This window comes from Myodes glareolus, chromosome 27 (genome assembly GCF_982192425.1).
Source record: "Myodes glareolus chromosome 27, mMyoGla1.1, whole genome shotgun sequence".
NCBI classification, from domain to species: Eukaryota; Metazoa; Chordata; class Mammalia; order Rodentia; family Cricetidae; genus Myodes; species Myodes glareolus.
Window position 1 is genome coordinate 39,427,378 of NC_142052.1, and position 27,102 is coordinate 39,454,479.

A 27,102-nucleotide genomic window follows, 5' to 3' on the forward strand; every position below is an offset into this window, starting at 1 on the left:
TCATATGGGAATCAAGAGATAAATAAGAGCACACATGAACCCAACGGGCTTCCGTTTTCATTTAGCAGTGAGAAGAACCACAAGGGGGTTATTTGAGCTCCATTTCTGAAAAATACAATTGTTATGATGAGAAATGCTTAACTCTTTCTGCTATTTCTATAAGAAATAACTTCTAAATACCACTACGCCAAGCACTAGACTAAGCTAGGGGGTCTACTGACAAAGAAAACAGACCCTCGCAGGACTTCCTGCTGAAAGAGAAACACATCAATCACACAATTGTTACTAAGAAGGATAGAAACTTTCTTGCAGCTGCCTATTTCCATTCCAAGTACACCCCTAAAAGCCATATATCCTATGCATAGTTCATAATAAAACCAAATTGTTGAGACCGGGCATGTAGCTCAATGGCAAAGCACTTTCCTAGGAAGGGCAGGACTTTGGGTTCAATCCCCAGCAACACCAAAAGAATTAACATAGAAATAAAGCCAAATGATTTTGCCCTATTTATTAATAAACAGGAGAAAGATCTTTCATTTCTTCAACGAATTATCTCAGTTTTACTCTTGGTTCCTACTTTAGAAGAATTTAACGAAATGTCACAAATACCTTATATTTTTGTAGGAAATGTCAATATTCTCTCACATAAAATGCCAATACTATCTCACAGATCTGGGTGAAAGCAGTGCTTGTGAGTGTTCTAACTTCTCAGCCTTTGTTGAGATAGTCCAGCTCAAAGGGAAGGCTGACATTAGTGATTCAAAGCAAGTGGTAGTCATGTTTTACGAAAGCTACTTTATTTAATTCTGAGCTGTACGTCCAAAACGAAGGTGAGCAGAAATTAACCTTCATCTGAATGCATCCTCAAGGCCCCATGGTTGTAAAGGGTACCAGGAAGTCTCACTTTACTGGTTGCCATTTCATTAAGGATGCCTGTTTCCCTTAGAGAAGAGAGAGTCTCGGCGGAGGGTAAACAGCATTCGATCGGGCGTGGCAGCCGGGTGCAGTCTTTGGAGAGACTTTGCTAGTGAGACTGATCAGTGCCTGCGTTAGCCGTCTGGGGCACTGATGCTTCCCGTCCTTTCGAGCTAACCCTTCACTGTTTGTGCTAAGCCTATTTTGAAAGGAGAACGACATTGTCCACAAACAGCTGCTGCAGAAACAGATGCTAAGCGACAGCCTAACTCTTTTTTTTTTTTTTTTTTAATGCAGTGCCGATTAGCTGCCCGGGGCAAACCATGGCAGCTCAGTATCTTGTCCTTTATCTGGTCTCTTCTAAAGCCTCATTTTGGAAGAGTTACCACTAAAGTAGGTCCTTGATTTACTCGCATAAAACAAGTAAAAGAATCTTAGACTGTGTACATACAAAAGTGGCTAATTTGATGGCTGTATTCTATTAGAACCTCCTGGGAACGTGAAACAAGGAAATCATATTTACCACAAAATTTAAGTTAGGTGGGATATCAGAGAAATTACATTTTAATTAGAAAAAAAAACAATTCAGCTAGCAAAGACATCTATAATAACCAACATCATAGAGGGATGCTACATGGGTCCAGCCAGGGGAAACTGACTGCACGGTCTGACTTCAGAAAGAGCACTTGTGGAACCCTCAATTCAACAGGACCATTCCGAGAAAACCCTAACACTACCGCACATCCCAGAAAAGGCATACTTTCTTTGTTTGAAATTCTTTGACAGAACTCTGGGCTGCCTTTAGGTTTTTAATAAGGAAGGGACAAACCCAATCACAAAGGTCCAAATGACTAGCCAGAGCTGTATGCTGATCTACAGAGAGCCACTTCCGAAGAGCCCCCCCCCCCCCCCCCCCGCTTAAAATGATCTCACAGCAGTTCCCTTTCCAGTCAGAATCGAGCTCCGGCTGAGAAGGGTCTTGCAGATGGGCAGGCAAATTTAGAGACCCCCCTACCTTGTTCCTGCTAGGGTTTTAACTGTGAGCTCTCACTGACAGAGAGTTTGGTTCTTCCACACCTGTGCGGGTTGGGAAGCCCAAAGGGTGTGGCATCTGGAGGTTTAAAATGTAGATCAGTCAGGTAGGGTTTGACCAGCTGGCTAGAACCGCCCCATGCCTCACTAACGACGTCAGCCAATAATTAATTGGAGTTCTAATGATCACATTTCTTCACCAGCAATTAGGAGTTATGACATCCTCAGAGGGGTGTAAACAGTCCTTCCCCTTTTCGACTAATGGAGTCACTAGGTACAGAAGGGACCCACCCTGCCCAAGGTCTCCAGGAAAACAGCGGCAGACCAATGATTAAAGCAAATGCCTTTGCCCTGTGCTCAGACCCGCGCTGGAACTAGGCACCCCCTGTAACTTAAATCTAGACATTCACGAATCAAACCTCACCGCCTCTGTATTCAGTGTTGTTTCTCCAGTCGTTGAGGTCTATTTCGGCGGTGCCAGCGATGACCAGCTCCAGCTCTCGCGCATCAAAGACAGATACCAGCCTGGCATCTACCACCTGCGGAACAGAAAGGGCACGGGCATGGCTTAGGAGCCTAGGGACACGTCAGCCATCAGGAAGATGCATCAGAAGTGCAGGGCACAGGGAATTTCAAGAGGACGATGGTTAGTTGTACTCGGCACTAGTATGCGGAACTTGTCCTACTGTGCAGATTGGTTGAAAGTCGGTAGGATTAGCCTCGGGAATTCTTGTGTTAGTTGATCACCATATCCCACACCCCCTGCTGGGTCTCCTCTGGCCTCAGAAGCTAAGCAAGGCAGTGTCTGGTGAGTTCTAGACTAGGAGGGCTTTGTTGCACAACTGACCATTGGTTAATCTAGCTGTTTGTCGTTTTCCTTTTGAAAAAGATCCAGTGATCTTACAGAGAAAGTTACATGGAATACGCATGATAAATTCTGGCCTGTACACGCAATCATTGCACATATCAGGTGGGAGATTTGGTTGTGCATATCTACACACGAGTCAGAATCATAGCTTCCATGTTATCAGGAGTCATTAAGCCATTAAAATGGTACAACCAAAACCAGGGTACCATTCACTTCCATGATCTCTTCTAACACGCATGGTAAGCTTATAACTTCACATATGTACTTTGGAGACATACGGGAACATATGTGACTTTCTGAATTAAAAGAACAAGAGTAAACATAGCAAGAGAGAAGAGAAAAATATTCTCTACGTGAAGCCTGGTAGAAGGGACGGGCAGTCGAGCTGGGGGACCTCATCCGTCTGCCACTGCCGCCTCACCTCGTAGAAACCACGGACTAGGCTCTCGGTCTGCTGCACCACGCCCCTCTCGATCCTCCACTTCACCATCCTTTCGATGTACTCCTTCTTGTTCTTCTCTGTGACCGGGATGTTGGCTCCTCCTGGTTTTAACTCTCGTTCAGTAATCTGCCATTGCAAAGCAAAGGAACTGATCAGAAAGCCGCACGCTTGATGAGAACTGCTACCAACGAGCTGAGGCCAGGCATCCAGCCCTTCTCCGCCTCAGGTGCATCCCATAGCAGGGAGAAGCATCTAGGGCAGTGCTTCTCAACCTTCCTGATGCTGCCGCAACCCTATTACACAGTTCTCCATGTTGTGGGGACCCCTAACCACAAAATGATTTCATTGCTATTTTTCATAAGTGTACTTTTGCTACTGTTATGAATTATAATGCAAGTATCTGCTATGCAGATGGTCTTAGGGGACCCTGTGAAAGGGGCATTCGACTCCCAAAAGGTTACAACCCACAGGTTGAGAACCGCTGATCTAAGGTCTGGAATCAACCATACCTACTGAGCCAGTTGTAAAAGACAGGCCTAAGGAAAACAGAAACATGCCCGAGTAAATCTTAAATTGGGAGCTCATTTTTCAAAACACATGGAGTACAGGGAACCCAGGTGAAGCCCAATGCCCAGGGAGAACTAATACATTGCTCCTGATCCAATGCCCAGCAAGAACTAATACCTAATAGCTCCTAATAGGACTACTACGTAGCTCCTGATCCAATGCCTAGGGAAAACTAATACGTTGCTCCTGACAGGAATCTTTTAGTCTTTTGAATCTTTTAGTCTTTTCTGCCATCAAATTTAAAATAAAACCAATATGCTCTCTGTTTTCAAGCACTCTTCAAAAGTATTCTGTTTCAAACCGACCAATTACAGTTTTTAAATCTAAATGGATCTTAATTTTATATTAAAATCAAATAATTTCATATCCAACTCAGGGATAGCAGGGACTCTTCAAATGTATTCTGTGTGATATATATTATCACATCTCTAGATATCTCTAGATAGTCTCATATCTCATATCCATTTGAGTTGGAAGTAAAAAGATTATTTATAATATATAAATCCTTCTCATAATCTATAAATGAGAACACCTTAAACTGTAGTTGGCATTAGAATAATCTCTGCCCTCAAGCTTAGTACAGTTGAGTCCTGGGTTCAATCGCCCAAGGAGCCACAAGGAGACTGGCATTTGATCTTAGCTGTGGAACTAGCTTTCCATCAGCCAGCGACCTCCCGTGAGCCTGTAACAGACCTGTCCAAACACTTCTTCGTTCACAGTGAACGTGAGGTCGAGGATGTCATGGATGTCATTGTCTTTCATCCACTGGAGGCTCTGGTGGAACTCCTCATCGAGGTACTCCAGGTCGCTCAGGTCACACAGGCTAGGGTGACAAACAGAAGCAGGCACACAGGCCTCGTTAGCGGCCAACTCCGGAATCGCGAGGCGGGAAACTGGGAACGGCGGTGACAAGAACAAAACCCATTCAGTAGGGGGCGGTACCTGGAATAGCCGAGGGAGGGCTTGGCAGTCACACCACTGAAGTGAGACAGAAGCGTGGCATACCTTTTTAAATCCTCGGTACATAAAACCCCAGAGGAACCACTTACCTAACTTTTACCCCAAAAACAGAACCGGGAGGCACAAAGAATGGCGGCCACATACATGGTCATCCACAGCCGGTGCCAGATCTGGAACTGCTACAGGCTGCAAACGTACGCCAGTATTCTCTTCTGCTATGCTATCCTATCAAAACTTACTGTCTCCCCAATTTGAAATCTTTTATTGGTTTCTCTACTGTACTTTAACTTTGTTTTTCACTTGCCTTTTTAAAAAGACTAGATACTGTAGCTGACATCCATGCATCTCCCTTTCTCTCAGGGTTCTTACTCCACAATTGCCACAATAGTAAGCCAGAGAAAAAAATCCACAGAGTTTCCTGTCCTTCACTCCCCCAGGGCTTTTTCTCTTTGCAGTGACAAGAGTCCTGTGAGCTAGATTACTATTATGTGTTAGGGGGGGTAGTAACTAATTTACTATACTTGTTTTGAAATTTCCTGCCCTTCAGCTAGCTCAACTTCAAGGGCTGTCTTGTTTGGTTTATTTTAGACATTTATTAGGTATCAAATGTGTGCCACACATATTAATAACTGCTTGGTGAACCGGTAGCTCTTGGAAGGAAGTGATCTTGTTGGGGAGTCAGACACACTGTCCATAAAGGAAGATAACCTAAAATAAGGACAGCAAGTGAATTCACGTCACAAGTCAACTCTTAAAGGCGCTTAGATCTCAACCATGTTGCCTGCTCTGATCAACAACTTTCAGTGAAACGAACAGAGAAGATTTCTGAGGTTACATGATTCCAGTGGGAAAAAGCACCACGTGTCCTTCGAAAGTAACCCCTGGGCCGGGAACAGAGACAGTGGAGGATACCATGAAGGGCACTAGTGTCAGCTGACAGGGCGCAGCATCATCAAGGGGATAGCTTCTGGATATGCCTGTGGGGAATTTTCTAGATTAATGCAATTGTAGTGGAAGATGCCTTCCAAATGTGGGCAGAACCAACCATTCTATGGGCTGGGGCTCCAGAAAGGAGTAGGAGGAGGAAAAAAAGAAGAAAGAGGAGGAGGAGGAAAAAAAGAAGAAAGAGGAGGAGGAGGAGGAGGAGGGGGAGAAGAACAAGGAGGAGGAGGAGAGAGAGAAGGAGGAGGAGAGGAGTGGAGGAGGACGGGGAGGAGGAGAGGAGGAGGAGGGGGAGAAGGATGGGGAGGAGGAGGAGGAGGGGGAGGAGGATGGGGAGGGGAGGGAGAGGAGGAGGAGGGGGAGGAGAGGAGTGGAGGAGGATGGGAGGAGGGGGAAGGAGGAGGGGGAGGAGGAGGGGGAGGAGGAGAGGGAGGAGGAGGGGGAGGAGGAGGAGAAGGGGGAGGAGAGGAGTGGAGGAGGAGGGGAGGAGGAGGGAGAGGAGGAGGGGAGGAGGGGAGGAGGAGAAGGAGGAGGAGGAGGAGAAACTGAGCTGAGCACTCTCTGCTTCCTGACTTAGGATGAAATGTGACCAGCTGCCCTGCCAGGATGCCTGGCATTCCTCGAACTGTAAGTCGAAACAAAGAAAACTGCTCTGGTCAAGCATTTTGTCCCAGCACCACCAAGAACACAACTTGAAAACCTACAGAGTTGTATCTGCTCTGCTTGCTAAGGAGCCTTCTGATGTCTTAACCAGAATAACCAAGAACGTGCGGACCATTAACGCCTGGTGGACACATAGAAGCAGTTTCACTTCAACACCCACAATGAGTTCCCCTCTAACGCTGCAGATTTGGAGTCCCCCTGTAGCACCCAAGAAGTAGGACTTCTTGTTCAGAGGACTGTTCCCAGGAGCCTGTAACTCAAGAGAACAAGACTCAAGGCTAAAGCCACTGGTCCATAGGAGAAGAAGAAAGGGGAGGACTTTTCTTCTGTCAGCTTCAGAGAGAGAAAAGCTGGGCGTGGGATGGAAGCTTCTGAAACCCCGAGGTGAAGGGCAAGTCCCAAGAAAGGCCCCCAGAGTTGGAGGAACGCTGTCGCAAGCGTCAGGGTAGGGAAGACCCAGGGATGACCTGAAGGGCGGCGGAGGGAACTTTTAGTTTCTGATTGGCTCTGCTTTCCCAGAGTTGAAATGTTAGCATCAGAAGCAGCAAAAACGATCTAAGAAGACAGGGATAAGAAGCACACATCAATAGCGCCCTCGTGTTCATGGAGAGAGAGAAGCCGGAACCGCACACATGGACGGTATGACTTAGGAGCAAATGTGAACAGGGGGTTCGGCTTTCAGGAAGCCTACAAGAGAAGACAAGGAGATGCAGAGGTGACAAGAGGGGCCTGGGAAAAGCAGGGACGCAGGTCCTTGTCGCCCACGAGGAAAGTCCTCCTACTGAGCACGCCGAAGCCTCATGAGAAACACTCTGTTGGTTTTCATTTGAGGTCAAGACTTCTTCACTTTGGGGAACAAGAGGCTCATGGGCTTGATGGATGGATGTGCCAGACAGCTCCCAGCCACGGTTCCGTACTTCAGCACTTTGCAATTGGAGTCAACAAGTCTACCTTCCTCTCCCTAACCCCTGCCTTCTGCTTGGCCTCGTCAGTGACTACATACAGAAGATGTGGGCGCTTTTACTCTACATTGTACAATGACTGCTATCTTTCATTGGGATCTGAACAAAGAAAAAGTCCATTTGCCCCGTACACTGCTGTTTTGATAGAGGAAGGTCTCAAAAAAAAAAAAAAAATTAAATAAAATAAAAAAAAAGAATGGCATTGGCTACGCCTAGCAGAGAAACCAAAAGGAAAACTGAAATTAACAAAAGAAAATGAACTTGTGACCAAGCGCGAGCTGCTGGAAGGGCACACGGCAAACGACAGTGCACACTCCACAAAGGGCACAGGCTGTGAGTCACCGGGGACCAATCCGCACCATTCTATTAATAATCGGCATCGAGGCCGCAAGAATCTCAGTGCTGTGTTTGATGTACGGGTGTTTTAAAGAAACGTGCTGCCACAGAGGAGAACCTAATATTCGGGGGGGGGGGGGCCAAAACTCAGACGCGGTGGGGCGTCAGAAACAAGGGGTCAGAAGCTAACAGCTACATTTGAAATCGTATTTGATTTTTTTAACTCTAACCCACACTATGCATTCAGCCACCGATTTGGGACAGCGCGCAGATAAACGGAGTCCTTGACGAAACCTCTTCAGGAAAGCCCGTTTGAGCTTTACAGGCCGACGATGCAGGCACAGACATACACTTACATTCTGAGAAGAGCCTTGTAGAAGGGTCGCGTGAAGAAGGCGTCCAGCAGATACTGGTGGATTAGCGCAAGGCCGAGGATCCTCCCACTGAACCGGAACCTGGGAGGGAGAAACACGAGACAGCTGAACAGGACTCAGAGTCTCAGCTGTGTTTACTTCCTAGCATGAATCTCAACTCTCTGTTTGTCCAAGATTTACCTGCCTGCCAGCTCTGTGAGAGAGGTTCTGGGCACTGTAGAGTGTGTCTTGGCCAGGGTTTACTTGTGGGGGGGATCTGTTCCTCTAGTATTTAGGGATACCTTACCCTTACTCCAAGTTACCCCACATTTGACAGTATGAATTCCCCTTAGCTTTTCAGTGAAATTTCCCCCAAACCATCCCAAGAGATAGTGATAAAGATTAAGAGAAAATGTCATCTTCATTTTATGCGCATAGATATTAGTTGATTTCTCTAATGCAAACTAGGAGTCATTCCCTTTTGAGGAGAAGCCCTTATTCAGGTTGAGGAGGTTCCCATCCATCCCCACTCTCTGTCAAGCCTCACTCCTGACGGTAAACACCAACACCCATGAAGCATTCATACAGACATTTGGGGGGGGGGAGGGGCTTTCCTCATGAGACATTCCGTTCTCCAAAATGTTAAAATTGAATGCTCTTCTGAATCAACTTGGAAACTTTATTATGCAGATCTGTTAAGGCTGGGTTTTCTGTCTGAGGCACACGATCGTCTCCTCCATCACAAGTGTCTCCGTTTCCAGCTCCTCCAAGCCTGATGCCTACCAGAGTACTGCTGCGTCTGTCATTTCAGTAGGGAAGGCTTTTTGAGGTCCGCGGCCAACAGCTTGTGCCTCTCTTTATCTCCACTTATGTGAGCACAGCTGTAACAGCCAGAGTTAGGAGGCCTCCAAATTTGTAACTAAACAAGAAATGAATTTGAGGAGCAAGTCCTCAGAGTTAATGCCTTTCACCCATCAGTAACCTCGTGACTCAGAGTCCTTTCCACTGTGCCCTTGCTTTGTTACTCTCAGCGAAAAAACGACCGGGAACAAGTTAATAGGGGTTATGTAAATATTTAAAGTCTACAAATGCAGGGATTTGAAAAAGATGTAAGGCCATTTGGAAAGAGTGTAATTTGGGATTTTTCAGAATAAGTACCTCCAGATGGGAATCTTGAAATTGTTTGCCTTGGTTTAGTGTGATAAATTAAGAAAAATTAAGCAATATCTGCTTCCAGACTCGAAGTGGCTGGAATACGCTGGTGTGTGAGCGGGTGCTGCATGGACTTCCTATTCCTGCGCTTCATCTGCAGCTCCCCCGGGGCGCCCTCCACGCACGTGTGCTCGCTCATGTGCTCACACAGGCACACACTCACACACACACTCTCATACACACATACTCACACATACTCTCTCATACACACATGCACACATTCACACACATACTCTTTCTCTCTCTCACACACACAACACACACTCATACACACTCTCTCACACATACATGCTCACATTCTCTCTCTCTCTCACACACACACACAAACACACACACACAAACACACACTCATACATACATACTCTCTCTCTCTCTCACACACTCTCATACACACACACACTCACAATTCTCTCACACACACATGCTCACATTCACTCTCTCTCTCTCTCTCTCACACACACACACTCACACACACTCTCATACACACACATACTCACAATTCTCTCACACACACATGCTCACATTCACTCCCTCTCTCTCACACACACACACTCACACACTCTCATACACACACACTCACAATTCTCACACACATGCTCACATTCACTCTCACACACACACTCACACACACTCTCATACACACACACACTCACAATTCTCTCACTCACATGTTCACATTCTCTCTCTCTCACACACACACACACACACACACACACACACACATACACACACACGCCCCAGCACATCCACTTCCCCTCCCCCAAGGCCAGATTTGCTCAGGCTGTTAGATAAGTTTCTTGGCCTCTACCAAAGGAACCTGGGCAGAGTGGTTCTCAACCTGTGGGTCATGACTCCTTTGGGATTGCATATCAGATGTTTACATTATGATTCATAACAGTAGCAAAGATATAGTTATGAAGCATCAAAGACATAATTTCACAGTTGGGGTCACCACAACACGAGGAACTGTGTTTAGGGGTCGCAGCATGAGGGAGGCTGAGAACCACCGGACTTGGGGTCTTGCTAAGAAACGAATCCCCTATAACATTTTCCCATTGCTATAAAGCTTTTGAATTCTATTCAATTCACTTAAAGTTGATCTTACACAATATAATCAATTATGGGCTGGGGGAATGGCCCATGTAATCTTGTTTGAGAACAAAAATAAACGCCAAATGAGATCTATAACTGATAATGTAATTTTTATCCAGGAGGGAGAAGTTTCTAAAGAAATGTGGCTTCTTTTGGAGGGGGAGGGGGAGCTCGCATCCCAGAAAATTAACTGAGGATAACTGTCACCTTACAAAACCCTTACCATTCATGGTGATTGTCTACAAAAGCAGACATAGGACTTATTTGTACGGTGTATGTGTCATTGGCTGAATATTCAAATAAGCCGTAATAGGGGTTAAAGAGTTCTCTGGATACCAAGAAGAAAAACTCTCTGGAAGGCCCGCTATAGTCCAACCTGTAAAATAAAAATAAAAAATAAAAAATAAAATCACATCAAGAATAATCAGTCTCTACTCTTTCTAGGTATTAGGCATATTTTCTTCTGTGTTTAGCTTTCTAGGGAATATTCATTACAGTGTCTACATATTAGGACTCTGCAAACAAAAATGAAAACATTCTGTTCTCAGTATTCTTGACCCAAAATAACAAACTAATCATCTATATAGCACATATCCAAAACCTTAGCTACCCAGTTGACAAGGCACACAATAGGCAATGCACTCCTTGCTTATACAAACACACACACACACACACACACACACACACACACACATAAAGTTTTAAACGTCTAAAGCAAGACCACAGGGAAGGGAGTGTCATGGGAATGTTTCATTCATACAGACAGAAGCAGTTACACCACTTAGAGCAAATGAAGGCCTCGGGTATTTCTGGAAATCTTCTAAATGGGGGAAGAAAAAGAAGTCTCCTCAAGGATATCGGAGAAAAAACACGGAACGAGAGGATACAAACAGAAAGTATAAATTATAAAACATCGCAGAGAATCCCAGACAAGGAAAGGAAGGTGCGGAGAGTTTTCTAACTTGGACTTGGTAGTTGGACGGTACTTGGACAGCCTGGACCTTCAGCGCCCAAACTACACTGGGAACTCCACTTAACTTGCAATAGTGTCAGGGTCAGAGGGATGTGGTGGGGGGAGTGACAAGTGGCCGACAATGCCCACGTGGGAAGGGTGCAGCAAAGAGAAGCAGGAAATAGAAAGCAACTTGATATGCTAAGTTTCAAATGAAAAATATAAAATATATCAGTGTTTTGATAAAAAAAAATGACATGCAGATTTAGCAACGGGAGCGAGGGAGGGAGCCAGCAGCCCCAAAGACTTTCATTTGCTTCCTCCTGCCCACCACCACTATTTCTTTCCAGATCTTGTTATTTGGGTATTATTGCTGTGTGTGCGTGCGTGCGTGCGTGTGTGTGTGTGTGTGTGTGTGTGGAGAGGCCAGGTGACAAATCTTCAGGTGACACCCACCTTTTTGAGACAGGCTCTCTCCCTGGCTGGTAGCTCACCAGACAGGCTATGATGAGCTACTAGGTAGCCTTGGCTGGGTTGGAACTCACTATGTAGATCTCAAACACCAAACTCCCAGAGAGCCATCTCCTTCTGCCTCTGGATGCTGGGAAGAAAGGCATATACCATCTCACCTGGCCTCCATTATTATTATTATTATTATTATTATTATTATTTTAATAAAAGTGGAATCATCTGACCCTTTTCCAGTGATGGAATTTTATAACCTAGAAAATAATCCTGTTATACGCAGAAGATTGGGAAAAATAAAAATGTAACCAAAATAAAAATGGCCTCTTCCTGTGGTGAGAGTATAACTGAATCTGCACAGTGTGGACTTCAACTGTTCACATATGAACTTCCCATTTCTGTCTTCTCTGACTGTAGATGCCATTATTCATTTCATGTCCATTTTCAATTCATCAACTCTGACTTTTTCTCACTCCACACCGTCTTACGCAATATTTACGATATTTCCATGTGCTGGTTCAACTTGTTCCTCGTCTACATGAGAGGAAGCCTAAGCGCCAGTTAAAACTGTCCAGAACCGCATGGGTGAAGACGTCAAGCGCCTCAATTCATACCCACAGGGAACCTGCGGGGAACCTACTGGGTGGGAAAGGCTAGGTACCCGGCCACTGTGCGGGCCGGTCAGGCTTCCTACAGTGGCATGGTGGCCCTGTCACTGTAACTGCTGATCATGAAGTCAACTTGTGACTCCAGACTAGGTGAGGGAGGCCATCTTCAGGCCTCAATGAGGTTACTCACAGGTACCCAGGAACTCAGATTGCTCCCATCATGCAACCTTTTCGTGACTTCCTCGTATTCTAGGAAGGTCAGCAGCAGCAGCAGCAGCAGCAGCAGCAGCAGCAGCAGCAGCAGCAGCAGCAGCAGCAGCAGCAGCTTTCTTCCGTTTGAATGTTCTTTGACCACAACCTCCCAACAAAGACTGAGACGCCCGTTCCAGCCTAAGCGTTAATCTAGGTCTTGAAGGAGCTACTCCTGACAGGACGCCATATTTGGACGCCTTGATCTCCAGTACCCATGTCTTCTTTCTCCCCGGGGCGGATCACCTCCTTCAACCTTCTCTCACCGCACAGGTGGGGATTTCCTGGTCTCCTGGAATCGACCCCAAGCCTGAGGTGTGGCGAAGGAGCTAAGGAAGTCTGGACACTTTCCTTCCCTCAAGCAGGTTGACGGCACCCCACCTGGGGAAGTCACTTCTTTTCCTTTACCTCAGCTGAAGAACCGTGCCTCCCTCAAACTGGCCTGCAGGCATGCCTACGTGGTATTTTCTTAGCTCTTCATGGATGTGGGAAGGCCCAGTCCACTGAAGCCCGCAAGGCCACCTCCGGGCAGGTGGTCCAGGCAGTGTATGAGAGTTGAACGTGAGACTTGAAGCGAGAAAGTAAGCAGTGTTCCTCTACGGTTTCCATTTCAGCCCCTGCCTCGAGTTCCTGCCCTGGGTTCCTTGCATGACAGACTGTAATTTATTGGCTGAAGTCAATCATTGCCTCCCTAAGTTGCTTTTCATCATGGTGTTTATCACAGAAACAGAAATAGAGCTAGGGCATCCATTGTCAAAGACATCAATTTTGTTAAATTTCCTCATTTTTTTTTTTAATAGAGAAGACAGAGGCCAGAGAAACCCAGTGAGCTGGATCACGGGAGCATTGTAAAGACGTGCTGGGTCTCGGACCCTGAACAGGTGTCCCTATTTCAACTTTAAAGTTATTCCACATGCCCTTCCCCTTCAGTATGTTTTAACTGTCTATCAAGATTAAAACAATATTGCTTCTAGAGCAGGGCTTGGCTAACTATGTCCTAAGGGCAGGACTGCCGAAGTCCAGGTTTGTAAACGAAGCTATACTGAAATGTACCGACCGCGTTGACGTGCGTGTAGCCTGCCGTTGTGCCCTGATAAGATGCTGAGGTGTACGTGCCACAGAGAATGTACAATGGGCAAAGTCTACAGATGTTTACTATCTGTCTCTTTAGAGACACGTTTTGCCAACTGCTGCTGTTACAAAAACAGGGAGGAGGGAAACGCATTCTTAAAACATCTAGCTTACTATAAATCTTTAGGGAGGCTCTCCGAGGAGACATAAACACTGACTGGCTGTGGGCACTCCTCTGCTGGGCTTTTCGCCTTGTAGAGGCCTGAAGGACACCAGGGTCACAGAGAGCTGAAATAACAGACCAACAGTAGAGCGAGCCTGCTTTCTTTGAGATGACTGGTATAAGCAAACCTGACTCTACTGTGGATTTTCCATTAAAAATTAAAGGGTGGTCCTAAGATTTAACTACAAACATTTCAATAATACTGCACTTACCAGAGTACATTCTAATGACCCCTGTGTGTCCGCTTCCCCTGTACATAAGACTTAGACCTCACTGGGAGCAGGTGAGCTTGTCTTACTCTTTGCGCCGGATAGTTTACGTCAGTCCCACACAAGCTAAAGCCATCTGAGAGGAGGGAAGCTCAATTTTAAGAAAATGCCTCCGAAAGATCGCGCTGTAGGCAAGCCTGTAAGGCATTTTCCTAATTAGTGATGGAGAGGGGAGGGCACAGCCCATTGTGGGTGGGATCAGCTCTGGGCAGGTGGTTCAGGGCTCTACAGGCAATCAGGCTGAGCAGGCACTGGGGAGCAAGCCAGTAGACAGCACCCCTCTATAACCTCTGCATCAGCTCCTGCCTCCAGCTTCCTGTCCTGTTTGAATTCCTGTCTTGATTTCTGCAATGATCAACTGTGATGTGGAGGCATAAGCCAGATAAACCCTTTTCCTCTCCAACTTTTTTGTTTGTTTGTTTTGCTGTTGTTGTTGTTTTGGTTATGGTGTTTCTTCACCGAAATAGTAACCCTAACGAAGACACTCACGTTTGCAGAATGATATTCTGTAGGAGCTCAACGCACATTGCTGAATTGCTACGGCAGCTCCCTGATCCTCTCCAAAGAAAACCAGCAGCCCTTATATCGTTGCCTGGCATTTGGCAGTGAATGACTGTGAGCCAGTTTGCCACGGGGCGGTGGGACATGAGTTCAATGCCAAGAGCGAGCAGAGCCAATCCCTAAGAGACGATTCAACCCGAAACTACCGCCACACAAGTGAGCTGGCTGAGGAAGGCCACGGTGTAGTATCTTCTAACATGGTAAAGGTTGTTAAGACAACAGTGACCTTATTGACTGGTTCCTCTTGCGGCTGAAGACAAACACATCTTCTCTGAGGCGTTAGGTTGAAAAGCAAAACTCACCTCAGAAGGGAAGAAAACTGTCAGCTCATTAGTAGGAAATGCATGTTAACTGGGAAACTTTACTTTTTAATCTTCCTTTTTTTTTTTTTCTTGAGCCAGGAATAGAGTCACTCCAAAGGCAAGAGAGGCCTACTACTTTAATTTGGTTGTAACTCCAAATGCAGAACCGTGTATTTAGGGGCGAGTCCGCTGTGGGCTGCGATTTCTCTCACTATCTAGCAAACTCAATGAAACATGTCCCAGCAGGGCATGTGGGCATGCAGCTCCTCCAACTAACTCCTCTTCCATATAAATAGTTAACGTGACTCATACCACGGGGATCGTTTGCTACATTCCTGTTTTGCCGGTTAGGTTGGTTCCACGGCTAAAGGCTTGGCAAGGAAGTACAGAAACTCCAGACAACGGGCATGTTAGCCACATAACAGCTGCATTTGAGGGCATCTCTGAGTAAGCAGAGATGTCAGGAGGGTGACCACGGTGTCCCGGGCCCTGCCTGCTGAGGAAGCATTTCTCCCAGCATCACGCTGCTGGCCTGGCACACCGCAGGCGTTGTTAGCAGCTTTTGACAGGTGTTAAAATAGTTAATTTGATTCTCCCGTTCTTTCTATTTCAACTAAAAATAATCCAAGCCAAAAGCGCCCCGATGGAAACAAACTGAGAAGTAGCCTCGGGAGGTCACACTCTCTTTTCTCAAAAGTTTGCTCAGGCGCACGCGGCCTGGGTAGGTACCTTCTGATTCGGCCACAGAGACTGAGAACAGCGAAGCATCAGCTCTTGAGCCACTTAACAAGGACTGGAGCAGAGGGCGGAAGTCTCATAGGAGAAGGTTGCGCTTGGTGGTACCTAGCCAGGGTGCGACTCCAGAGCATCCTCCTTTGGCAGGTTAGGATGGTTCGAACGATGGGGGTACCCCTTTGAAGAGAGCAAGCGGCAATCCGCGAGTTCACCCTACAGCTGGACAGCACAGACCCCAGTTTGGTTGTATGCAAGGGCTACTGGTTAATTTACAAACCGCAAGGGGCCAAGAAGACCATCTCAAGCCATTCCCATCTCATGGCTATTTGTAATGTCCCCATCCCAGGGGAATACAGAAAGATACACCACACAGGTCCCCAAAGGAAAACCATTTGCAAATGCTCCTTCCCAGTCTACGTGCGGCTGGCAAGACCGATGACTGATGTCGTCCTGACAGCACGTTGTACATAATGAACTCGTTCTCTCTTCAATAAAGGTGCCCTTTATTGTCAGAGTTGTCGCGAGGCAGACAAGAGGCGGCCCAATCGCAGAGCCAGCATCAGAACTGTCTAGGACATTATTTCTTCAGCTGGGAGTACTAGGTCTTAGGTCATGGCCTGAACGCCTTATCAGATTCTACCTGAACTCTGATACCACATGAGCTTTGGTTGCTAGGACTTTAAATTAGCAAAAACAATACACCGAAGAAGAATATATAGTATATCCACTGCTTCTGGTTTCCTCCATTTCATAAGCAACTCCCAGGCAGACTAGAGCTCCTCAGAAATGGGCGACAAACCATTTCTCCTCACCTTTGAGCAGGGTGACTGCTTTTGGTAATTCTGCCACAGAGGTCCTCCCCTGCCCTAACTTTGAGACACCGTAGCCATGCTAATCTCGGTAGAGATTCAGTGCCTGGAACGCAGCTCCCTGACTATACCACGAGACAGCGCTTAGAATCCATCTACGTTCTGTACGAAGCCAAGGCTAGCACAAAGAATCGCTTCAGGGAAAAAAGAAACTTATTTTTATTCGAATGCATCCACATTTATAGGCCCGAGGAGGATTTCTGTGTTTTTGAAACTGAAAACAGGCATTTCCAGTAATCTGGGATTAATTCTACATCAAATAGCATCTGTATTATCCTAGAGACTCATTACTTCTGGAACAATCTATACACTGTGTTTCAGCTATATGTAAACATACAGCACGAGGCATAGCTATTGGTTCTGGGAAGTCGCTAATCCATGCCTTTTTGGAAGACAGGTACATACGGTTTTTATTAATTTATTAAAAGCAAATTCACTACCCTTTATGCGTTGGCAAAGCCAGACTGACTGATGTCAGATTAGAAATATCATTGAGATAGTATCCACAAAAACTGCAAAGTATTGTTCCCTCATGGCTAACATAAAGTTGACACAAAATAATACTCTTTGAATGCCAATATTAGTATTAATTTAGACTTCTCAAAAATTAACTCTGATGACAGAGGCCTATACTGAAAATAATCCCAGGGAACTCAGCCTCTAACAGTAAGGCAACCAGAAAACTCAAAAAAGAAACATTGGCTAAACCTCTCCAAATCCTGACCAAATGTTTTCATTGGCTAAACCTATTATTTTAGAATTTTTTGAATTATAAGAAAAGACAGGGCAACGTGTTCTTGCATAGCCATTATGAATATCTCTACTCAGTATAGAACATTCCTCATCAATACATCTGATGGGAACTCTAGATAAGGCCTCGAGCTTCACCAGAACTATCACCGACTAGCCAGACAGCTAGTCCATATGCTCCCATCATCCTCTCTGCTGACAGACACTGCCCCTGAGGCAATGGTTGCCTAAGTTGTTTTTCAGGAACTTGAAGCCATGTTTGTGTATCTCAAGCTAGCTGAAGCTACCACCGGTTCACTTGGACCTCAGCAGTGTGCCTTATTTGATAATTTTGGATTACATGGATGGTAAGCTTTTCCTCAGCCTGGGGCCTGTGAAGAGGGTGGTTGCGCAGGGAATGGACCCTGTTTTCACTTAACCTTTCTCCACACTTCAGGCCACCCTGTCTCTCAGCCTACTAGGACCTCGAAAGCTGGGCAGGCAGATCTGTGACTCGGGGCTCCATTTCCCTGGAAATAAACTCTTTCACAAAGCCTGGTTCAGGGACTGTCATAAACGGTCGTATTCAGGAACCAATGCGGATATGTAACTATGAACACAATGCCTACTTTATTCAGAGTCCATTCACTTTCCACTGCTACTCTGCAATGTCACCTGGGAAGTAGCGTTACATTTAATCAAGTCTCTTCTTGACTCCAGCGATCTTTCAAGTTCTTCCGTTTGTTCAATGTCCTCCATGATTTCCGAGAACACTGGTGAGATATTCTTATCATGTCCCTCAACTAGGAATTGTCCCGTGTTTTTCCTGTAGATGAACTGTGATTATGGGTTTGGGTAAAGTGCTGTTCTCATGTGATGGACACACTGTCAACAAGACTTAACGGCTGAGATAATGCTTGCCAGGCTTGCTTCAACAAAGCCAACTCGCTTCTCAGCCCCCTTATTCTTCCTGTGGTATTTGGGAAACAGTCACTATCCAAGTCACACTTGTGAAATTCTCCTGAGATACTGGGAGAGATTCTCCTTTCTCCCATCTATTTCCGCATGTGATCATATATTCGATCACTTGGAATGACAGTTCGATATTCCTTATTTATTCACTTTGTGGCTGAAATTATTCCCACTTTGGCCACTGGGGACTCTGTTGGCTCCTGAGCTGTTGACAAACTTCCCTACTTTATGGAAGGCACTGGGAGGCACTTCGGGCTCCATCTTGTATACACTTCTTGTCCCGGGCCTGGACTCAACACTTGGCACTGAAGAAAAACTAGAAACCAATGTCTGAAACAACAGACATTATTTTAAATGCCAAAAAAATAGGCTTAAACTCAAAGAACTTAAAAAAAAAATAAATAATTTGACAGCACTGAATCTGGAGAAACAGAAAAGTTCCATTTCCAAAATACAATGGGAAAATGTGAACATTTTTTATAACCCAGAGAGAAATATGTTTTAATGTGATAGTCACTCTTTGAAAAGTCTTTTCATTTTTTTAACTTTCATGTAGTTTTGAGCTTTCTGTGTTTTTCAGAACTGTTTTCATTATTCAAAGCCAGCCAATGTATTCTCAGTACCCTAACTGAAATACGGGACCTGTATCTTTACATCCTATCTAAAGGATACTTTCATGATAGAGCCTGAGTCCAGAAACTCAATGTCAATACCATGCAGAGAAGGAGCAGATTAAGGGATTGCTGTTGACAACTGAGACTACTCCCAAAGCGTCCTCTCTCTGGTGTCATAGGAAGTAGACAAGTGACAGGGGCAGGAAGCACTTGATCACCAGTGATCATCAAACAGAAAGGAATCTAGCCGTGCTTGGAACGGATATCATCGATTCAGAACATGGTGAGGGACCACTCGGGATGATCACACCTGACAAACATCTGTTCTATCCAAACGCATCCGCTAGGGCTTCTGAAGTGTTTGCCTGAGATCTCGACAAACTGTGGCCCAAGCCAGAAGTGCTGATGGACATCTGTGGACCCGGTGCCCAGCTCTTTGGAGGCGGAGGCCATTTCTGCTTGAACATTCAAGGCCAATCTGAGCCACATAGCAAGATCATGTGTCCAGAAAAAAAAAAGTCTGTGGTTTAATAATAAAAGAAGGCAGCTGGAGTTCGGGGAGAAGAAAATCCTCTCGTCCAAACCAGACTCATCCTGTGAGGAAATGCTTGGCATCTCTTGCATACCAGGGAGGAGAATAACAACACTTGCCTCCGTCTTCAACCGTGCACCTGCGTCTTTAAACAGACTAACACAGGTTCCAAGTACACTCGCAACATTAGTCACGGAAGGCTGAAGTCTCAGGTAGGCCGAAGCCCGAACTTCATGTGTTCAGTCACTATCTGGGATTCTAAAATGCATTCCAAGGCGGGGAAAAAAACGGAACACGGGCAGACGAAAGACAAGGAATGTTTCTTAAATCCCAGTCTGGTCCAAGGGTATCAGGAGAAAGACTTGAGGTTTGGGCTTGGGGCTTCGTTTTGCTGTTCTCTAGTTCCACGGTCAGGTTCAGTCATGACGCGCTTTGAACCGCCATTTACCACATACACATACCGGGCTGGGGGAGGAGGGAAGCTGTTGGCTATCACTACTATGGTTCCTTAACCTTCTTCACTATCGGGTAAGACTCAGAGCAGTGTTCTTAATGTGATCTGCACGACTGGGCTTGGTAGCACAGGTCTGGAAAGCTCAGTGACAAGGCGGTGGGGACAGAAAAAGTACAATGGTCGAGATCTCACTGGGCTATGGGCTAGGCTCATGGCCGGCTTGAGCATTTTGTTAAGACCCTCTCTCAAAATAAAATCTAGACAAGGGCTAGGGATATACCCGAGAGAGCTGGTGTAGCTTATCTGCCAGGCTCCAAGCGCCTCAGTGCTGCTCAACAAACAAACACCTGTGCCGACAGTGTCAAACACAACCGGAGCTTGGATGACTGGGTGGCATTTTAAAAACTATTCATCTATTTATTTTACCTCCTCCTGGTGGCAGGCTCCCCAGCCCCACCCTCCCTTCCCAATTCCCACCCCCACCCCACCTTCCAATCCCCACCTCTTCCAAGTCTCTATCCAGGAAAGGGCAGGTCTCCCGTGAGTATCAATAAAATAAGGCATATCAAGTTGCAGTGAGACCCGGCACCTCCCCGTGTATTAAGGCTGGGCATGGCCTTTTTAGAACGTGTCTAGTAGCTACAAGCTACAGAGCAAGCACTAGGTCCTGAGGTGGGAAGAAGGAGGGGCCTGGGAGGGAGGCACGCTTCAGTCTAAGGCAACCCATTAACAAAGGCTATGTCTACCTGGGGTGCAGCGGACTCAAGTGTGGGAGCCCCAGGCCTTTGTTTCCCAACCCTTATCTAGATGAGCACACTCACGGAGGAGTCAGGTTGCATGGTTTGTTTACAGTAGCTGGTTCGACGGGGAGGTGTGTTGCCCTCCCACGGGAAGAGAACTGGGGGTGGGGGAAACAGGGCAAAGGCATTGGTGCTGTTGCTGTGGGCACTTCCGGGCAGAGCGGCAGGATCGTTCTGAACTAGGGGGCTTATTTAACAGGTGACACACACCCTACGCAATGCACCGGGGTGGAAAACAAGATGTCAACCATAGTTCCTGTTCCCTCCCCGTCAAAGTTCCACTTTTCCCCTTCAAAAGATGGATAGATAAAAGAAAAACAACCATACTGACCTTCTAACTGAAACAATGAATTACAGGTAATAGTTATTTTAATTAAAAAAAAAACACAACAAACGTCTATGTCAAATGATTTAAAAACCAGGGGAAGTGGAGGGGGGAAAAAAGGACAAAAATGTTTAAGCATGTGAGACCAACACTTCCTGCCAGAAGAACTTCCTGTTCTGGGAACCACAGATGCGGAGAAACATCCGCTCTGTAGCCACAGCCTGGGTTGCAGAGACCACTTCTCTGTTCTACTTACCCTTCTTCCCCAACGAAGGTGACGTACAGCTTATTCCTCTGCAGGTCTTTTCTGGAGTAGCCCATGATCTGGTTGAAAGCATCTTCCAGCAAGTGGTCCCGTCGGATAATTAACCTGTCCGCGGAGAGGCAATAGGAACAGGGCATTAAGAGATTGCTTCCCGTGCCTTATCTTTCTTGCTGGATGATCTCTGTTTGCCACAATCGACTAGGTGAGGAGGGAAGCTGCTTTAATGCCCTTGCCACCTGCACTTGAGTACCCATCTGGCTTTAACCCTTTCACAGCAAGAGCAAAAGCTACTTGAGAGACTCATGGGTAAACCCCGGGACCTGTAAAAAAAAAAATCCATGACTCCTTTCTGAATGGCCAAGACATGGATCTCAGAAAGGAAGTGGTCATTACACACACACACACACACACACACACACACACACACACACACACACGGGGGGGGGTAGTAAAGGGAGAGGGAGAGAGGGAGAGACAGAGATCTCTTACTAAAGAAAAAACAGCACTATGAGGTAATTCTTTAAGGTTGGCATGCCCCCTAAGCATGGAATTCAATTACTCATGCCCAGTGAGAACCAGGAGGGTGTGTGTGTGTGTGTGTGTGTGTGTGTGTGTGTGTGTGTGCGTGTGTGTGCGTGCTGTCAAGCAAAAGCGTTTACAATTATACTTATACTTGATTTTAAATATTTAGTGACTCTTGAGACTCCCTAAGGGGTAGAGAAAAACGGGTGACGCTTGTGACAATCTCCAGTGATGACGACAAGGGAAGCCATCTTCTGCAGCGATCGACGCACCCTTAATGTCAAGAGCAGCGAGGACATGGCAGGGAGCCTGAACTTAGGAAGATCTTGGTAATTCAAACACAAGAGAGGCAGTTCAGAGAGATATGGAGTCGGGGTTAGGCCGACGTGTTTGGAGGTCCGTGAAAGCGGAACTGACCAAGCCGACATCCCTGTGCCTGGGGCAGCGAGCATGGGGGCTGTTCCCCCACTGGGCACTCAGGGTACAAGGTGACCGTCCCTCCCCTCTCTTCTCACAGGGTGGGACAGTGAGCTCAAGTGGGGACACAGAGGTAGGAAGACGGGAGAGAGGTACGCACGGGGATGAGAAGATTTCTGGACAAGCAAGGGAGGTGGCTAAAGAGGCAGGCACAGCGTCCATGACAGGTTCTGTTTGTTTCACAGAACGAAATAGGGCTGGTCATTATCCTGTGCTCATGTTGGCCCGGAACTAGTAACACGTGGCATAAAACATAGTGATAATGACACATCTCATGAATATCAGGCCAGCAGAGAGAGAGAGAGAGAGAAAAAGTCATCAATTTTGAATTTTGCCTATGGGTTTACATAGGCCTAGCTTGATTGAAAATCATAAGCTTACTAGTGTTTAATTCCTGAACATTTTGCATCATTAGAGTATAATTTACAATTTCTGAAATAATTATGCCCACCAAAATAGACTCATGTGACGCCCAATTTTTCAAACTCACAACTGCTCCGACCTATGCATCTATAAACCACGTGGTTTGCGTCATTTCTACTTACTTTAATTTCCCCGGGCCTTGTCCATATCCTTTTGTTTCTAACTTCCTGTAAAAGTTCCTCAGTTTGGCTTCAAAATCTCTCTTGTATGGGGCTGGAGCCCGGGCATTGGCACGCTGAGTACCTGTAGCAACCAAAGAAGGACAACCTGGATCCATGCCCTGTGCCAGCATCGTCCCAACACCACGAAAGACTGCCACAAGTTAGCAAAGAAAACCGAAGCATTACCCCTCCTCCACCCCCTCCAACGGCAAAGGCCTTAGCATAGCCTAAGGAAGATCTTAGGGGAAATTCTCGTTTTTTCGACTGAGAATAAAGGTCCTGTTTAAACAGCCAAATAAGCTCACTGTTTCTCAGATATGTTCCCCTTTTCCATCCAAACCAGAATGAGTCAAAGAGTTATTCATGTCTAAGGATAACTAGTCAGGACAGAATATCTTTGCTTGTAGAAGAAGCCATATCATGGAAACTCTAAAGGAAGTCGCACGGAGCCCGGTGAAAGTGTTTTTAGATATGCATTATATTTAAGAACAATCTTAGAAATACAATTGCATTTATTTTATATTGTAGGATAAAAGATTAATCGAAAAACAGAATTGTGGGAGGAATGTAGATCTTGGAGCTGCATAAAGAATAAGCAGTATTAGCACTGGCTGTATTTCCAATGTGTCGAGTACTGTCAATAGCTATAGATTAAAAGTACACCATTCATTATGAATAAAGTATTATTAATAAGGTGTAAACATAACACGGTTTCTCCCTCTTTCGACAGAAAAATCCGTGTGTCCCAGGGGATTAGGTGACATGTTGGGATGCTGGACTGGCGATGACCAGGGGACTCAGGCACAGACACTTGACACAAACACCGCTGCTTCCATGAAGTATTTCCCAACTCAATGAAAGGAAGCAGAAAGCAAATTACTATCTCGCTCCTTACACAGCATTCGAGTTCCATGAGATGTTCTTTTCATGTGTTGTTATTTGTTCTGTTGAGACAGAAGCTTGCCTAGATTGGCCTTGAATTTTCCATCCTCCTGCCTGTGCCTCAATTATAGGCTTCAATTACAGGTCTGAGCCAACCTGCTTAGCAGAAATTTCTTTAACAAATGAGTTAGCTAGGATGGTTATTTATGACTGCTAGTCTTGCGTTATAGTTAACAATGGATGTCCTGGTTGAGAAGACAGAAATAAAACATATTAAATAATGAAGTCTCAAACTAGAAGGGATACAAACCCTAAAAGAGAGGAGATAAAACTATAGCCCTGGGGATAAAACTATAGTCTCAAATGTCTACTTTGTTCGCCCCCTACATTAAAAAAAAAGAAAGACCAGATGACTAGATTCATTGCCAGCATTTAAAAATTAGGCAATTTCAAGTAAAAGAAACACATGTTTTTCTCTTGAAAGGTATGAGAAATGTTACAACTGGCTCGAGCCTCCTTGAGGAGGCTGCTTCCTCAGACTCCACTTCTTTGCATCCGCTCAGTGGTACAGGCTATCCGACCACCTAGTGTTTGCCTTTGAGACCGGTGGTACAGGAGATAATGGTAATGTCACAGAGAAGTTTTGTGTGTGTGTGTGTGTGTGTGTGTGTGTGTGTGTGTGTGTGTGTGTGTGTGTGTAGGGATCACAGTGGAAAAAGACCTCAGGGAGGAGCTTAATTGGAGCCTAAGTGGTTAATTGCCAAGAGGATAGGATCTAGAATCACCATGGAGACAAACCTCTGGGCATGCCGGAGGTGGCGGTGGAATTTCTAGCTCTGGTTAATTGAGGTGGGGGGACCCACCCTAAATGTGAGTGTCAGCATTCCAGGGGCTGGGGTCTAGCAGCGGAGAAAGAAGAGGGCTTCGTACCTGAGATTCATCTCTGCTTTTGATTGAGGATGCAATCAATAAAAACAGCCACCACCTGCCCCTGCCACCTCGACACAGAGGAATGTATCCCCTCTCACTATAAGCCCGAATAAACCTGCCCTGTCTTAAGTTCCTTAACGTCTGGTATTTGGTCACAACAAGGAGAAGATTCAATCCCACTAAACTCGTGACTAGAAAAGAAACTGAATTTTATTCTTGTTCGCAGCAGGAAGAACGGGGCTAAATACTGAATGTGTGTTCAGATGCTACGGCGGACACTCCACAACCTGGAGTATGGCGGGCAACCTGGAGAGACAAGGGCTGAAGTCAGTTAGAAGAGAGATTTAAAAATCCTGCCGCTGGCGTTAGGGAGTAGGGGGCGGGGCTCCTTCATAGACTGTTGAGGAAAGGAAAGGGAAGAATGCCAAAGTGGGACTTGGCTAGAGAAATTCTCAGCGGAGGGCGGAGGGCAGATGTAGGGTGGGAAAGAGGAAGGAGGACGGACGGACGGATGGAAGGGCGGAGAAGCAGCTGGGCATTTATACAGCAACTGAGGCCTGAGGGGATAAGAACTAGTCAGGAGTGCGGGTGACTCAGAGGAACCCTGCGCATGCGAAATACAAATTAGCACCAGTAGAAAAGCGGGGGGGGGGGGGGGGGAAGCTCTGATGGTAACACCGTTTCTTAATGATGATGATAGTTGTCAGACAAGCACCCGCTGTCCAATGGGGATGTTGTGGTACTTTCCACAGGGGGAGTCTTGAGAAATCCTCACACAGAGTCTCTGAAGGGGCCAATAAGGTCTCCATCATCACTCTGACAGAAGAAAATGAGGAAGCAGCTTCCTGCCCAACTCCTGCACCAGGAACAGGAATCTGGGATGTGACGAGGTCTCTTGGATGCTAAAAGCAGTGTGTCTGGCGGGGTGATGTTTGTAGTCAGGGACACAGGACGCTTTGTGAATGTTGAGTTGGATGCGACAGTCACGGATACTCTCCACAGACCCTGGACAGGAGAGCTCCTGAGTTTGCGCGAGAGATAAGTTAATCCCTGTGGACGAGATAGGTTGGTGCATGCATGACCCTGTGCAGTGTCGAGCATAAGAAGTCCTCTGTGTGCTGGCTGTTCATGCTAGGACATACATCCTCAACACATAGGCAAACATGTTGGAGCTTCGGGGAGGGATAGTCACAAGGCTGGCTCCTGACCAGTCTGCAGGCCTGTCTGCAGAGTTAGAAACCTTTCCTTCAAAGAGCTAAGAGCTAAGTCATAAAGAAAACAAATAAACTCAACCTTACAAAATCCAGGAAAGAAAAGAGAATCCTCAACACTCGCTCTTGAGTGCATGTCAGAGTCTCTGAGGGAACTTTAAAAAATTCCAAAGTGCAAGCCACTCCCCAAACCACTACATCAGAATCTGTGGGGGCAGGATCCAGGCCTCTGTGTTTTCTACAGCTCTCCAGATGATTCCAAAATGCAGCCAAGCCGAAGAATCGCTTACAGAAAGCACACTCAACAGAAAGCCGTGAGACGTGTGGGCGGTGTCCAGTAGCTCACACCGGGCAGCGGCTGCCTGTGTGCTCCACAAACGGACGGACGGGAGCCGTGGAAGCACAGGGCTGCTGCTGGGTGGATGGAGGTCAAGACGACGCATCATTCGGCCACTCAGGAAACCCAAGAAAGTTGCAAGGAGCTCTACACTGTCGCCCAGAAGCCCAGAAAGTAGCCACAACAAATTTGTGTCAACAGGAGTCGTCGATGGGAAACAGGAAATAAAGCTCAAAGACTGAATGAAAACTCTTTATAGCCTCGAAAAGAAAGATCATTCGTTTGGCTGACGACTTTAAGAAGTAATTACTATGCCTGTATAACTTGAGCTAGGCCCTGGAAAGTCCCACCACGCATCCCGTCACTCTCCATACTGGTAAATGAAAAGTTAGTTCCGCCTCCATTTACAATCTAGCTCAGGGACTTAACCATAGAGAGCCAGGTAACAGTGATGGTTCAAGGTGAGCATCCCTTTGCTAATAGTTCTGTTATAAAAACAATCTCATATAATTCACTTAAAATGACAGCGAACAGCAAGCTCTGTTGGCCTTTGTCAATTTCTATATTTGTTTTCAAGTCTCATGTAGCCCAGGCTGGCTTCAAACTCCCTCTGTAGCCGGGTGGTGGTGGCGCATGCCTTTAATCCCCGCACTTGGGAGACAGAGGCAGGTGGATCTCCGTGATTTTGAGGCTAGCCTGGTCTACAAGAGCTAGTTCCAGGACAGGCTCCAAAGCTACAGAGAAACCCTGTCTCAATAAAACCAAACCAACCAACCAACCAACCAACCAAACGAACAAACTCACTCTGTAACCGGGCATG

The 27,102-nt window shown here is 46.2% G+C and overlaps 1 protein-coding gene across 3 annotated transcripts in view; it reads right to left on the bottom strand.

Moving 5' to 3' along the window:
• The window catches only part of Hecw2 (HECT, C2 and WW domain containing E3 ubiquitin protein ligase 2), a 337,940-nt gene that overhangs the window by 18,224 nt on the left and 292,614 nt on the right, over positions 1-27,102 (bottom strand). For all 3 annotated transcript variants that reach the window (XM_087902401.1, XM_087902402.1, XM_087902403.1), the window contains 7 exons: positions 22,884-23,004; positions 21,331-21,444; positions 10,568-10,720; positions 8,044-8,142; positions 4,518-4,647; positions 3,237-3,383; positions 2,372-2,486 (listed from right to left, as the gene is read on the bottom strand). In XM_087902401.1, coding sequence (XP_087758527.1) covers positions 2,372-2,486; positions 3,237-3,383; positions 4,518-4,647; positions 8,044-8,142; positions 10,568-10,720; positions 21,331-21,444; positions 22,884-23,004 — 879 coding nt within the window. The remainder of the gene's footprint in view (positions 1-2,371; positions 2,487-3,236; positions 3,384-4,517; positions 4,648-8,043; positions 8,143-10,567; positions 10,721-21,330; positions 21,445-22,883; positions 23,005-27,102) is intronic.